The sequence below is a fragment of the Dipodomys merriami genome, unplaced genomic scaffold (genome assembly GCF_024711535.1).
Source record: "Dipodomys merriami isolate MVZ:Mamm:240054 unplaced genomic scaffold, mDipMer1.0.p SCAF_35, whole genome shotgun sequence".
Taxonomy (NCBI): Eukaryota; Metazoa; Chordata; class Mammalia; order Rodentia; family Heteromyidae; genus Dipodomys; species Dipodomys merriami.
The window spans coordinates 1656296-1670573 of NW_027205048.1; the positions used below are offsets into that span (position 1 = coordinate 1656296).

General features: G+C 40.5%; 1 protein-coding gene across 5 annotated transcripts in view; it reads right to left on the reverse strand.

The window, feature by feature from the left end:
• Nucleotides 1-14278, reverse strand: part of Sorcs1 (sortilin related VPS10 domain containing receptor 1) — a 477489-nt gene that overhangs the window by 285217 nt on the left and 177994 nt on the right. For all 5 annotated transcript variants that reach the window (XM_069987934.1, XM_069987933.1, XM_069987931.1 and 2 more), the window contains exon 2: nucleotides 9570-9637. In XM_069987934.1, the coding sequence (XP_069844035.1) occupies nucleotides 9570-9637 (68 nt within the window). The remainder of the gene's footprint in view (nucleotides 1-9569; nucleotides 9638-14278) is intronic.

The following is a 14278-nucleotide window of genomic DNA, read 5'->3' on the forward strand; positions in this document are numbered from 1 at the left end:
GAAAATAACTCTTTGACTAGACAGGAATATTCAAGATCCAAGATACAGAGATCCTTAGCACAAAACTCACAGATTACAGAGCCACTAGTGCTAATGCCCTTCTGCATCATCTTAAACCCACTACAACAGAGAACTGAGGTGAGATGCAGCAACTACAAGTTTTTGGATTTCATTAGACAGTCTCTGAGCAGACTTTCCCCCCTACCCCACTGCATATTAGAATGGATTGCCACTAATACGAAAAAGAGAAGGCATGGAAACTTCTAGTCATGGAAAAAACTTACATTTCATGCGATCTTTCTATTAATTTGGAATTTCACTCATATTTTCCCTGAGAATAAACCTAGATGAGATATAGTTATATGAGTACAGGTCTCATGAACAACCGGAAGCTGGAAACACAGCTTTAGTTCAGGGATTTCCTCTGACTTCCCCATAGATCAGAGCCAGACCTTGTGATGAGAGAGTTTCGATATAGCCCCAGAGGAAAGCAACAACAGGCAAAGTAATTTCTTGAATATAATACAATACTCAACTCTAAAAGCATCCTGGGAAACTAAAAATGTATACTTCTCAAACATGACATTCTTCACAAACAAAATCAATACCAGTTCATTGTTACCACATATTTCTGATATGTTTATGCCCTGGTTAAATTCCACGGAAACTTTATAATCTTAGATGAGCAAATATATGTTCTTTCCAATCTGAAATACTGAGGTATCAACAGATCTTTTTACCAGATGAGGAAAATAGGATTTATAGATGGCATCACTGGACAGATTTAGTATCTATATTTTCCTCATAAGAATATAGAATGTAAGAGAAAAGAAGGGAGTAGAAAGTTAGGGGGCAATGTCAGCCAAATAAATGAAGAACGCGGGACCAACAAGTGCAGGGAAAAGGAACCAAAACTCTACATTCACTACCTTCTCTATTACACTGAAACTTATTCCAGAGGCTTAACTTATTAGCTTTATGGTTTTACTGTTCCTGTGTTTGGTTTTACTTTTTTTGTTTCCTTGGTGATGGTAGTTTTTCCATTAATATTTTTAATCTATATTTTTATTGTAAGATACTGTAGAAAGGGGTGAAAGTTACATGCGTAAGGTAATGAGTACATTTCCTATCAAGCATTGCTACCCCATCCTTTGTTTTTCCCCTGCCATCCCTTCCCTCCCCCACCTCCCCAACGTGAAGTAAGCCAGACCCAAAGAAAAATAGGTCCCATGGTTTGCCTTATTTGCAATAACTAGTACATGTCTAGGACAAGCAGAAGAGGTCCAAAGCTATGTACATATGACCATATAAGATGATGCTAAGTGAAATGAACCCCAAGATAGGGACACAAGAGGTTTTATCTTTGTTGCTGTTGTTTTTAATATACTTATATGTACTATGTGATTTTTTTTGTTTGTTTTGTATATTCTTCCCCCATGGCATAACCCCTGTTGTCACTGTATTTGATTCCGGTGCCCTGCATCTTGTATATATGTATTTTTCAATTTGGGGAGGGGATGGGAAATAACGAAATGCTGAAATAAGGATACAGGTTGACCTATTGTAACAATGAAATGTATAAGACACCATGTTAATATCTTTATTACATAGTTCAGTTGTACAAGAAGGATTTAACTTTGACATTGACATTCATGCATGAGATGTTCTCAGTACTTTGATCCTATTCATCATCGTATCTGAACCCCCGGTTTTCCCCCTCCTGTTGAGGGCTGCTCCCCAACAGAGCCTGCTTTACCTTCCTGTAATTCATTTTGTAGAGGACTAGTAAAAACAAACAGTAAATACACCTTGACTGGCTGCCCTCCTAGAGTGAGACCGAGAAGAGAATTGGCCCCAGTTTTCAGCCTGAATATACCCTGCAGGTACTGTCCAGAGAAAATAGAGAATCTCAGTAAATCAGTCTGCAACAGAAATCCCGATGCTACCATGCTGGTGAGGTGGAGGAAGCTCATCAGGATGGTCAGAGGCCGCGGTCTCAGCTGTTCCCTGCTGCCTGGGATTGGCCCAGGGGCTGACTTCAATGACCCTGTCCCAGCTCCCACCCCACATGCTTTCTGGTGACTGAGGAAGAACCCATCCCATTGTTTTGACAGCCTAATAAATAAGCAGAAACCACTTGGAGTAAGAGACTTCCAGTCCTGAAGACGCAACATACCAGAGATGAGCAAGCAAACAAAGTGATGTGTAGAAGCAGAGTCCTCCCTAGGTTCCTATGCCCCCTTAGCACCATCACAATCACCCATGGTCTCTGAAAAGGACACTCCAAGTCCAGACCTCTGTTATAAGAGCAGCAGTCATCAGGCAGGCTTGGTGCCAGCAAAACTGATTGACAATAGGCCAGGCCCAATGGCTACCTGCCAGAAGGTAGCCATGATGTCAATGCTGTTGCATTAATGTGTTAGGTTATGAAGAGTCAGGTAGCTGAACTGCTTTTTTTTTTTTCCAACCCTAAAAAGGAAATGTCTCATGCGATGGATAAGGAAGAGTGTAATTTAAATTTTGCTACTCCTTTGAAGTGAGAAGTGATAATCAAATTCCTAAGCTTGGCAGGATCGTAGTCCTATTTATGCTTCCATATGCCCAATCTGGCCTGGGCGTAAGTTTGAGACCCTATGTGACAAAACAAAGTCTGGAGGTATGGCTCATGTGGTAGAACACCTTTTGAGTTAGGGCAACACACTGGGTTCCAAACCTAGTACCAAAAGAAAAAGGATAGATTTCCAAGTGGGAGAAGGGAAATAACAAATCAGTATCACAATGAATACCAATCAAGTTCTAAAGGCCTCCAGACAAAATGTTATTCAAAGAAAACTTTTCCTTGTCTATTGGTAAATGCAGCTAATACAAGTCTGCAGCTATTTCAAAAGGTATATGCCTGTCATAATGCAATGAGTACAAATTTCCAAATTAATTTGGTGGATGGTTAGGGGTGAAGACAGACTTTTGTTGGTTCATATTATTTTCTGCAAAGTCTGAGTTAAGGCTGAGCTCACATCAGTCTGACTCTGTGTTTCCATTTGAAAGATGTGAAGAAGCAGGACATTTAAAGATAAATTCCTTTCAAAAAGCTCTTTTTGCTCTCGGTCCTGAGGAATGTTGGCAGAAATAAATATACATTTTTCAAAGGTAAAAAAAAAATCCTTGTGCCTTTCATGAATTGATTGCATCTCCTGCTTCTGCAAGCTAAGGAGTCATAATCCGCTGCAATCACAGATTGTTTGAAGCCAATAAACCAAAGGTGACGACCTTGCTAATACATCCCAGCAGGAGAAAGAAATAAAGCCGTGCTGAGGAATAACTCTTCAGCACACCATTTCCCTTTGGAAAGAGGAGAACTGAGTTGAAAGTGCCCTGGCTTGATTTACGAGTTGAACAGGCTTCCGGAAACTTCACCTGAAATAAGAAAAAGGTTTGTCTAAACTTCTCTAGCAGTGCTGCTTTTCTCCCACTTGTCCTGTAATTCACAGGGCAAAAACCACTCTACCCTGGGATACCAGCTTCCCCACCACCGGGGCTCCCCTGGCCTTTGCTTACAGTTGAGCCAGGGTCTCAAATGTGGTTAAATATCCCCCTTCCTATTGTTCATTCTTGGGTGACAGCACAATGTGCAGTGGTCAGATTAGGAATTGATGGGTTAGACATTACACGTGTATTTGAACAACTCCATAGAGTTAACTGACAGAAAAGAAATGGATAGGAATAAACTCACCCAGGTTTACCATTAGGTTAGCTCTCAGTACTCAAGGAAGCATCACTGGAGACATGAGGCACAACAGTGTCAATCTACAAGTGCAATTAAATGAATGTTTGTCACCTCCTACGTGTGCAATGACAATTAATTAGAGCCAGACCTGACATTTGAATAAGCCACTTTCTGATAACTATTGAGCATGTATGCATTATGCAGTATGGCATTAATTTTACATCAGTTAATTAAAACACACAGGTGACAAAAAACTTGGATCTTTAAATTTTTTCCCAATAAATTTACCCTGGCCCTGATTACCTACTATGGGACAGGAATTGCGCTCAGGGCTGGGAATAAAATTGTGAATATAAAATAGTATGCAACCTTCAAGACACTCTCGTCAAGGTTATAAATGTACAGAAAATAAAATATTCAAGAAGAAAAAATATATGTGCCACTCAAAGAGCAGCAATTCTTTCTGTATGTGGAAGGACCTGGTTAGGGAAGGAATACATCAAGAAATGGTTCCCGTGGGGCTCAAAGCTGGGCCTTGGGAGCTAGCGTGCTTAGAATCAGGTCTAATATCTATTGCTCAGTGTCTTTATGACCCCAGGCAGGTAATTTCCCTGTGTCTCAACCTCTCTTTCTGTGTAAAAGAAATCATGCAAGTATGAATCCCACAGATATTTAGCTAATACAAGAGGGCTTGGCACATAGAAAGCAGTGAAAATGGCTATCATTTCTTAGGACAATCAAATAGAAGGAAAAAGACATGGCAAGCAAAGGCCACAGAAGTTCAAAACCTAAGGTTGATGATTATCTGCTTCTCACTGTTTACTGTGTGTGTGTGTGAGTGTGTGTGTTGTGTCATGCTAATGGGTGTCATCATAGTTCTATGAGATAAATATGTGTATTGAGGTGAGTGGATGAAGCAGGGAGATTTGACAAAGGTTCCCTGTGGTCTTACAGCAAGGAAGTAAACAGAGCCTGGGATCCACATTCACATGGCAATGCCACAGGCCACATGTGGGCCACTTCCACGGTGTGGCCTTCCAAAAGACCCTTTTATTTTGGCAGAACCTACAAGTCATTCACCATAGATGAAACATATGACACTTTCCCTTTTTTGACAATAAAATAAGGAAAGTAATTGTAGTCAAGAAATGTGAACACTTAATAAACAAAGAGCAGTAGAAGACAAAAAAGAAAGATCAATTGAGACTCCAGGAAGTGAAATGGTGGAAAAAAAATTTTTTTTTCCATTTAAAAAGGAGTAAAGTTGGTTGGCCTAGGTTCCTGGAGGATGCTGTGGAGAAAACAAAGGTGATCAGAAAGCAAACTGATGCTGCTTCTTCCCCGTGACCTCTGCCTTCCAATGCTGCCATAGTAACCACAGTTGGTAATCTTAGGTCTTGGAGTAAGGGCTACCTTGAGAAAAGCCACCCTCATTAAAATGGGGAAGGTTGCTTAGTGTCCCCCCTAAACACAGAGGTGGGCTGTCATTTCCTCGTATCTCAGGAATGTGGAGTTCCAGACAATCAGAGGCAAGACATCCATATAGGAAACTCAAAATCAAGGCCCCCCTCCCCCCAATACCTAAGAAAGTACAATCCAGAAGCGTGTGACGTTTTAGAATAGAAAACTAAGACCATAACTTATCCTAGATTGATTCTGTCAAAGGGAAATAGTCATGGCAGGTGGAATTACTCAGGAAAAATAAAGACCTTTGCATTAAAGTTATTCCTCAGCAATCTGCTCAGCCCTGTGGAAGAATCTTGCTAGTGCAGGGGCTTGGCTGTCTCCTGCAGGCCTGGGGACACAGGTATGACTATGGCGTTGGGTTTTTGGTAGCAGGAAGAATTCTCGCACAGGGAAATTACCTCACGTGTCATTTTCAGGTTGTGTTTCCTCTTTTCAACAGCCTTGTGTTTGTGGCTAAGGGAGATCTGGATTATGGAAGAAAACAACCTTCATTAACAGGGAACTAATAATGTGACTCAAATCACCTTTTGGCCCTTTGGCTGGAAGTGGAATAGGAAGAGAAAAGAGGCTTTTGGTCTGTGGGAATCACCCTTATGTAGGGAAGAAAGGATCGGTTGGGCCTCTGAATGAAGTTCACAGGCTTCAGCACAGTTTCCTTCAACCAAAGCCTTGGGCACAACACCACAGTTTTGCTTCTTGCATTACCTAGAAACCTCTCCTGGGAATCACCAGGTGCCTCCTGGGAAAATGGTCCACAAGGCTGGCTACTGGCTAGAGTGCAGAATCAGTTTAAATAAAGAAAAAAATAAATAAATAATGAAACGAAAACACAAGATCCTTCTGACAAGTGCATAGCTCTGGAGACGCAGTCCGAAACTTGCCTGTGTCTTACGCGCATCTGAAAAACTGAATACTGCATTTGACAAGTCAGCAGCAAACCTCTAAGAAAGAGAGGTGCTGTGGCTGTGTGCCCCTTTTATGAGAGGGAATTTTCACATCATCTAAACTGCCGAGAGCTTCCTCACATGCTCAGCCTCTCAGCAGAGCACTGATCACCCCCGTACTCCAGGGGGGTGGAGGGGGAAGGAATATATTTCTTCATAGAGATATTCTATCTAGATTTTGACATTTTATTTATCTCAACCTTTAAGCTTATCTCGCTTCAAATGGTAAAACCACAGTGCTTCACAAATCTCAGAGCTAAATCCACTCTTGGAGTTGGTTGGGAGGTGCAATTAATTGTTCGGTGTCAGATCAACACTTGCTCTCAGTTTGACTCCTTGAGTGAACAACAACACAACACAGAACAAAATCAACAACTTGCTCCAGGATTAAGGTAGAATCGATGACAAGAACAACGGGGAGCAAAAGCTCATTAATTTGGTACAGTGCCTCTTGTCATGCCTGAGTGTGAATCCAGAGAGGGTTAGAGACCTACAACATCAGCACAGGACCAACTGTCCAATTGCTTCTTGCTTACTGTAATGCCCCAAGGGTATTTGCTATTTCCTGGCTTTTAACTTTCCTGGCTTTAAACTTTCAAGGAGGAGGGCTCAATCGAACAGCGCATGTATTTAATTTTTGGACAAGAGCCATTTTCCTTCTGTCCATTATTATTATTATTATTATTATTATTATTATTAGTGTTATTTTGGTGTCTATGCTGCTACTGGGACTTACACTCAAAGTCTCATACTCTTGTTGGGCATTTTCCACTTAAGGCTGGTGCTGTACCACTTGTGCCACAGCTTTACTTCCAGCTTTTTGCTGGTTAATTGAAGTAAAGTGTCTCATGGACTTTTCTGCCTAGACTCCCTTTGAAGTGTGATCTTCAGATCTCAGCCTCCTGCATAGCTAGGATTAAAGGTGTGAGGCACCAGTGCCTGGTTGCCCAGGAATAGGAAAAATACTGATTAGGACACCACAGCAGTTTGAATATCCCATTAATTTTATATATATATGTAGCATTGTACACTACGTTATTTCATTATTTAGGCATAGAAATATGCACCAGAAAGTTGCTCTAGGTAAACAATAAAGGTCTGATGTTTACAAACTAACAAATTGGTAGGTCTGTAGGCCACTACTTATTAATTCTCTGATAGTAAGGACTGGCTGATACTATGTGAATGCTTAAGGTTTATTATTATTATTATTATTATTATTGACAGCATTACCATTACCAGCATCATAATCAATAGCACTAAACCAGCAAAACTCTGGGTTAAAAACTATAGTCTGATTGAGAAAAGAAATATATAAGCTTAGACAAAAAGCAAAGAGTAGGGCTGGGAAGATGGCTCAGTGGTAGAGTGCTTGCCTTGCATGCCTGAGGCCCTGGGTTCGATTCCTCAGCACCACATAAGCAAAAAGAAAAAAAAAAGCCGGAGGTGGCGCTGTGGCTCAAGTGGTAGAGCACTAGCCTTGAGCTGAAGAGCTGAGGGACAGCGCCCAGGCCCAGAGTTCAGGCCCCACTACTGGACCCAAAAAAAAAAAAAAAAGCAAAGAGTGATTCGTGTTTTTATTGCAATCTTCATGTTTGTATGGCAGCTTTTCTATTTAAATTAGGGTTATCCTCTTTAAAAATGTGACAGTTCTGGGTGACTACTTGAGGGACTTTTTTGGTCAAATCTACATTTGGTAAAATCTAATCTCTGTCCACAGATCTCTGTCCCCCCTCAGGAATTAATCTATATATCTTTGTTACATAAATGAATGAAAAAGAAATATATTGATGACTGCAAGTTGGACACAAGTTGCTCTGTTCACCATGGAGCATTCAAAAAGGTAAATGTGATGAGCATTTTTTATGTAGTAGGTCTTCCTTCAGACCAACAGCTAGCTGTCTGGACAGATGCTTGAAACTTGTCCAGGGGAGTCATAGTTTCTGTTGTTAAGACTTCATTTGCATAGGTGAGATTTTCTGAATAAAATACTAAGAGCTGGTATGGGAGAAAGTGAGTACATACCTGGCAATGTAGCATCCCTCAGGCAGGCCTTACCACGACAAAGAAGAGCCAACCACGAGGCTTTCCCCTCCTGACCCCACCCACTCCTTCCCATTAGCCATGACTCCTTTATGGTGGAAGAGGTCACATACTGAGTATGACTATCACAACCTGCTCAGAATCCAAAGCCTGTGAAAAGTATTATAAATAATCTCTTTCACCTTTCAAAAGTGACCTTTTCCAAAAGCAGTGTTCCTTCCTACTAAGTATCAAGGTTATGTTATAAGTAACATACAGCATCCATAGGATTTATTTCCAATATATATTATATATTTGTATATTATGGGTTATACAAATAAACAGTACATTTCTAATATGGTTTTATACACCTATCCAAACATACACACACAAGAAAGAGGGCAAGAAAGAAATAAACACGAGCATATAGAAAACCTAGAAGGCCCTTCTTGTCACATATTGCCAAGAATCAGCCCCCTAAAAGCTGTGACAAATAACAGAAAACTCTTCAGAGGCCTAATATTTTATCTATTTGCTTCTTTAAAAATGCCTTGGTTTTCTCACTCCTGCTTGGCTTTCCTCATCTACCTGTGTCAGGTAACCATACCTGAACCTCTCATTATCCAATTGCACGTTGGTCCTGGCACTCATAAGTTACTCTGACTAAAAGACTGGAAATTGGGGGGGGGGAGTAAACAAGTATGACAAGAAATGTTCATCATAATCTTATTTATATAACTGTAACCCCTCTGTATATCACCTTGACAATAAAATTAAATTTTAAATTAAAAAAAAAGATTGGCACAACATTTGTTTGCAGGGGTATTTCATGCACAGTCTGTGTTTGTAAGACAATACAGCATGAATCCCAGAGAAAAGTGTGTGTGTGTGTCACACACTTGCCACATGCAAGTACCTGCATACAGCTAGTAATAAACATGTGCAGTTAGGCATGAAAGAATATGACCCTGGCAGGAAGCTTGGATTCCTCAGCCCTAGAGGTTGTGTTGATCCCTGCTGCAAAGAGACCTCCACTCTCCTTCTCCATGGGCTTATGCCCATAAGGCATAAGCATAATTGAATGACAGTGTAGCACAAAGATCTGACAGACCAAATAAAGAAATGTAATTCTTTGGCCTGCTGGAAGATAAAGCCTAGGGAAACAGAATGAACAGAGGATGGAGGGGTGTATATAAACAGGAACTTTCCCACCAGGATATGCAGAGGAAGAGAGAGAGAGACAAAGAGAGAGAGGGAGACAGAGAGAGAGAGAGAGACAGAGAGAGAGAGAGAGAGAGAGAGAGAGAGAGAGAGAGAGAGAGAGAGAGAGAGAGAGAGAGAGAGGAGGGAGCGCAATAACAGAGACTATGCTTAAATAACACAGTAATTATTGGCTCCATTTATCTACATACCTCCAAAGTGAGCTCTCAGTGATGCTCCCCAGGTTATAATCATAGAGCTTTGTCAAAATGAGAATCACCTGAAGGCAAAAGAAGAAATCATGGTTAGTCTCAAACAATTACCGTCTCTTAGAACTGAAATGGCCCAGGGGAGGTCTTAGGATTCCTTTAATGGGTGCTTAACATAATTGAATGAATTGTTATAGCCTTTGCTGCAGTAACTGGGGAAGGGCTAGCAGGCCTTACGCTGAAAACCTTAGGCCAGATGTCCGCCATCCCTTCCTCTTTCTGCGGAGCAAAAGTTATCCTCTACACCTTGAATTCCTTACCCCGCATGGTGTAACATTTGGTGTGTGGTACTCACAGCCTGGAAATTTTGGTCCAAGTTGGGCCTGTAATCATAGCTACTCAGGAGGCTGAGATTTGGGAATCACAGTTCAAAGCCAGTGCAGCCCAGGCAGAGAAGTCTGTGAGATTCATTTTTCTTTTTCTTTTTCTTTTTTTTTTCTTCAGTCATGAAGCTTGAACTCAGGTCCTGGATGCTGTGCCTGAGCAGTTTCTTTCAAAGCTAGTGCTCTGCCACTTTGAACCACAGATCTGCTTCTGGGTTTTTTGAGTGATTAATTGGAGAGTTTCATGGAGTCTTTTCTGCTCAGCTGGCTTCAAACTGCAATGCTCAGATCTCAGCCTCCTGAACAGCTCAGATTACAGGGACAGCCACTAGTGCCAGGCTAACTAACCACTAGAAAATAGGAAGTGGAGCTGTAGCTCAAAGTGGCAGCATGCTAGCCTTGAGCAAAAGAGCTCAGGGACAATGCCCAGGCCCCAAGTTCAAGCCCCACACCCAACACCTACACACACACACAAAAATAGATTTTAAAAAAATTGGTCCTGTTTGGCTGTTTCAAACTCAGTAAAAAATGTTTTCATTGACTTTTTGTGAAGACCAAGAGATCAGTTTGATCTTCAGTGAGTACAAGACCCAATAATATTGAATTCCAAGGCACTGTGCTACTTAGTTGTGCTGAGTTCTTCCAAGTTAGAGTCTACTCACACAGAGATGGGTTTACTGAAGGCCCAAACATGAATGAGCAGAATGTTTTTCCACTTTCCACAACAAATAAACTGGAATTCTGTGACTTCTGCTCTGTCCTGAATTCGAAGAAATGAAGAACTATGGTAACCTAACCACAGACATTCCCCAAGGCCCGGTCCACTAAAGCCACATCTTCCAGAAGCCACAGCATTACTCCCTTCAAAGAGCTGTTCACAACGTTGCTGCTTCTCTAGCAAAACGTGAGCATGTGTGAAGTACACTGCAGCCTGTGGGCACATCAGATGGCAGGCCTGTGGTGGGGGCATATGCTTAGCAGATCTGTGTGCCAATTAAATCACCCTCAGTGCTGAATTTCAATCACTGCCATCCCAGGAGCACTGATCAGTGGCAGCATGATGGCTGTTTGTTTGAAGACACAGAATGATGCTCCAACTCCATATGGTGTTTCCAAGTTGCCCTATCAAACCCTCATCATGAAAACAGGGGTATGGGTGTAAGGCATTTCTAGGTATATGCAACACTATATATACTACCAAATAACGTAGTTCAGCTGGTCACAGGCTATGCCTCCCATACATCTGATGAGGAAATTCAGAGGCATTTCAGAAAAGGAACCCTACAACCCAGCATGCAATGGTTCACAAAACTATGTTTAAGTGATTCCCATAGTAAGTAGGTAGAAATCTGTACTATGCATCTTCTTGATGGGCTAGTAAAACTAAAAGGCCAGTGATACAGTCAGGCAGTTCATCAATACTGCACCCGAAGAGGAGTTCTTCATGGCATTTCAAAAGCCTATCTCTGAAATCAACCTCATCTTTCTCTCTGCAGCACCAGAGCAGGGAAGAAAGGAGAACTGCTAACCTCCAGATCTACTTTCCATCCACTGAATTCTCTTTCTTTCATTTTTTCCCCGTTACTGCCTGTAGGAGTTATATACCAATTTACGCCAAGGAAGGAAACATAATAATGGTGAATCATTTCACAAGCCTGTTTCATTGCTTGTTAGTTCCTCCTGATTTTGTTAATTCATGATACTAGTTTGCAGGAATAGCCCACGTTAAAAGGGAACAAAGTCTAAATAAGTAGTTAAGTGAGTGAAAATAATGCAATTGCTTGTCTCATCTGGTACTATTGTTTTATAACTTTGTGTGTTTTCAAACTTACTTGAGTAAAATGTAATAAACAATAGATAAATGGTTATTTCTCTTCACTTGTTTCATGATTTTTTTATGCATAGAGTTTTTGAGTGTGTAACATGTAATTATAAATTCAATAAGACCAAGGTTGTTTTGATGAAAAACTCATACACTCAGAGAAAGCAGAGAATCTACTAATTTTCCATTTATCTCCATATCTTGTTGTTACTAAACAATGCCCAAATATCATGATTTGAAACAATGAATGGTGATCATGACGAGAGATGAGAGATGTTTTAGGTTTCTCTCCAAATCTTACGATGATATCTTAAAATAGTTATCATCAGAACATCTGTGGTTTAATAACCAACACTTCCATTGTACCAGGACTTTAGAATCCAGTTATCTCTGGAACTTTCTGCAGTGATATGTCTAAAGAACCATTCTATTCTGTCTAGGAACTGCTGTCATTGCCTGGGATCTACCCTAGTATTTTCCTGCAACTCCTTCTTGTCGTGGGTGGCCCACAAATCAGAATCTCACTTTGTTTACACTTAGAGAGAGGATGTACCACCTGCCAACCTTCTGACAGGAAGCAGCAGACTTTGTAGACTAGGAAGGAGCCAGATACAGTGTCGAATCTTGTGAGAGAAAAGGTAGCATCCTCCAGGAAGCAAGTAAAGTTACCTGCCCCAGAATTGAACCAATGTCTCATAACTGAGGCCCTAAGCTAGCACATCTCTTTTTTGAGATTTTCAAGCCCATACTGAAGAATTCCACCAACTATGGCCCTTTACCTCCTCTATATGGGAGTGAAACACTATTACAAAAGACCCTATGAGAAAGTCATTCACCAATTTACTCCTCCCTTCTATTCCAGCCACTTTTGGCACTGACTTGCACAACAGAAGCACTTGAGAAGACAGAGACACTAGTATATGGTGGACTAAACAGTGTGTTCTGCTGTTAATTAGTAAAAGCCAGTGAAAAGTGTCCAATGTATCAACATGGCAGGGCAAGCCTTCTTTCTGGTATGGATTAAGATGAATTAATTTGGCAGCAATGTAAGTTAATACACAGACAGCCTTTATTTTATGCCCTTAATTATAACAATTGTTAGTCATGTTACCATGTTGGATATGACAGCTCATTTTCAATATTCATATTAAAGGTATTTTAGAATTAAAACCAAAAACATTTTTTGAATAGCTGGGGTATGTTCTTAGGAACTTGATTTTCTATACAACATTTATGTTCAAACTTCTGCATTATGTGCTAGAATGAAAACAAAATTTGTGATACACTTTCAAAGGAGGAGGGAAAAATTTTCCATTGATTCTTATGGAAAAAAACCAAACATTGTGTGTTGTTACTTTTTTTTGTTGCCATGATAAAATATCTGATGTAAACGATTGAAAGGAAGAGAGATTATGTTTTAGCTGATGCTTTCAATGGCTGTCCATGGTGGCTGGACCCCATTCTCTTGGGTGAACATCTTGGCAGGAAGAGCATGTATTGGGGGAGATTCTTCTCTTCCTAGCAAGCAGGAAGCAGAAGGGGAAAAAGAATACTGGCCAGAACAAGATACTCCTAAGGACCCAACACTTGTGACCTATGTAAATTTTAGTTCTGGTCACCTCGTAGACATATCCTCTAACTCTGAAAAGAGTGGCAACATCTGGTGACCATGAGCTGGGAGCACAGTTCCTATGTAAATGATAACACATCATTGTCCCTTTCCTAATTTCACCCCACAGGAAAGCAGCTAGAAAGTTTTGAGAATATTCATGTATTTATCAAAACTCTTGGCCTGGCCACCCTACCTTTTAAATCATCTTCATCTCAGGGCAATCTTTAAACATGTTGATGTTTCTCCTCACTTTTCTATTACTAATGATTTTCCTACTGTTTCTCCTTCTCTTTCTATCTCTTTCTTACCCCCTCTCTCTCATACCCTTCTCTCCTCTTTCTCTTTAGAAACAAAAATCTCAAAGGAAGCTAACTATGTCTTAGGTTTCTAAACAAGTAAGATTTTGCCTACAAGATCCTAAAGCTTCTTTCTTTCCTGGGGGCCAGGCAACTCTAAATTCTCAATCAGATAGCTAATGACCGGGTCCTAGTTTCAAAAGCAAGATTAAGCTGGACTGTCCAGGGGTTCCTGTAATTGTGACACATGATTAGACTCAACAGAACTTAAATATGCTATGGTCCACAACCTACTGTCCTACTGTGACACACAGTCAGTTACATACATACATACATACATACATACATACATACATACTGAATATTACTTTAATACTATCACTGACCTTTGGAATCCTAGATGGATCAAGAATTCAAAAATAAGAATAGGTATAATTCCTAGATGTCTGTTAGGTTCCCACTGGTCTAGGCTTTCAATTAAATCTGAGATATCTTTGTTGAATTTTTGCTGGGATAGTCTATCTATTGGTGAGAGTGGTCTGTTGAAGTTTCTCATTATCTTGTGTTTGGAGGATGTATTATGTATTTTAAAGTCCACT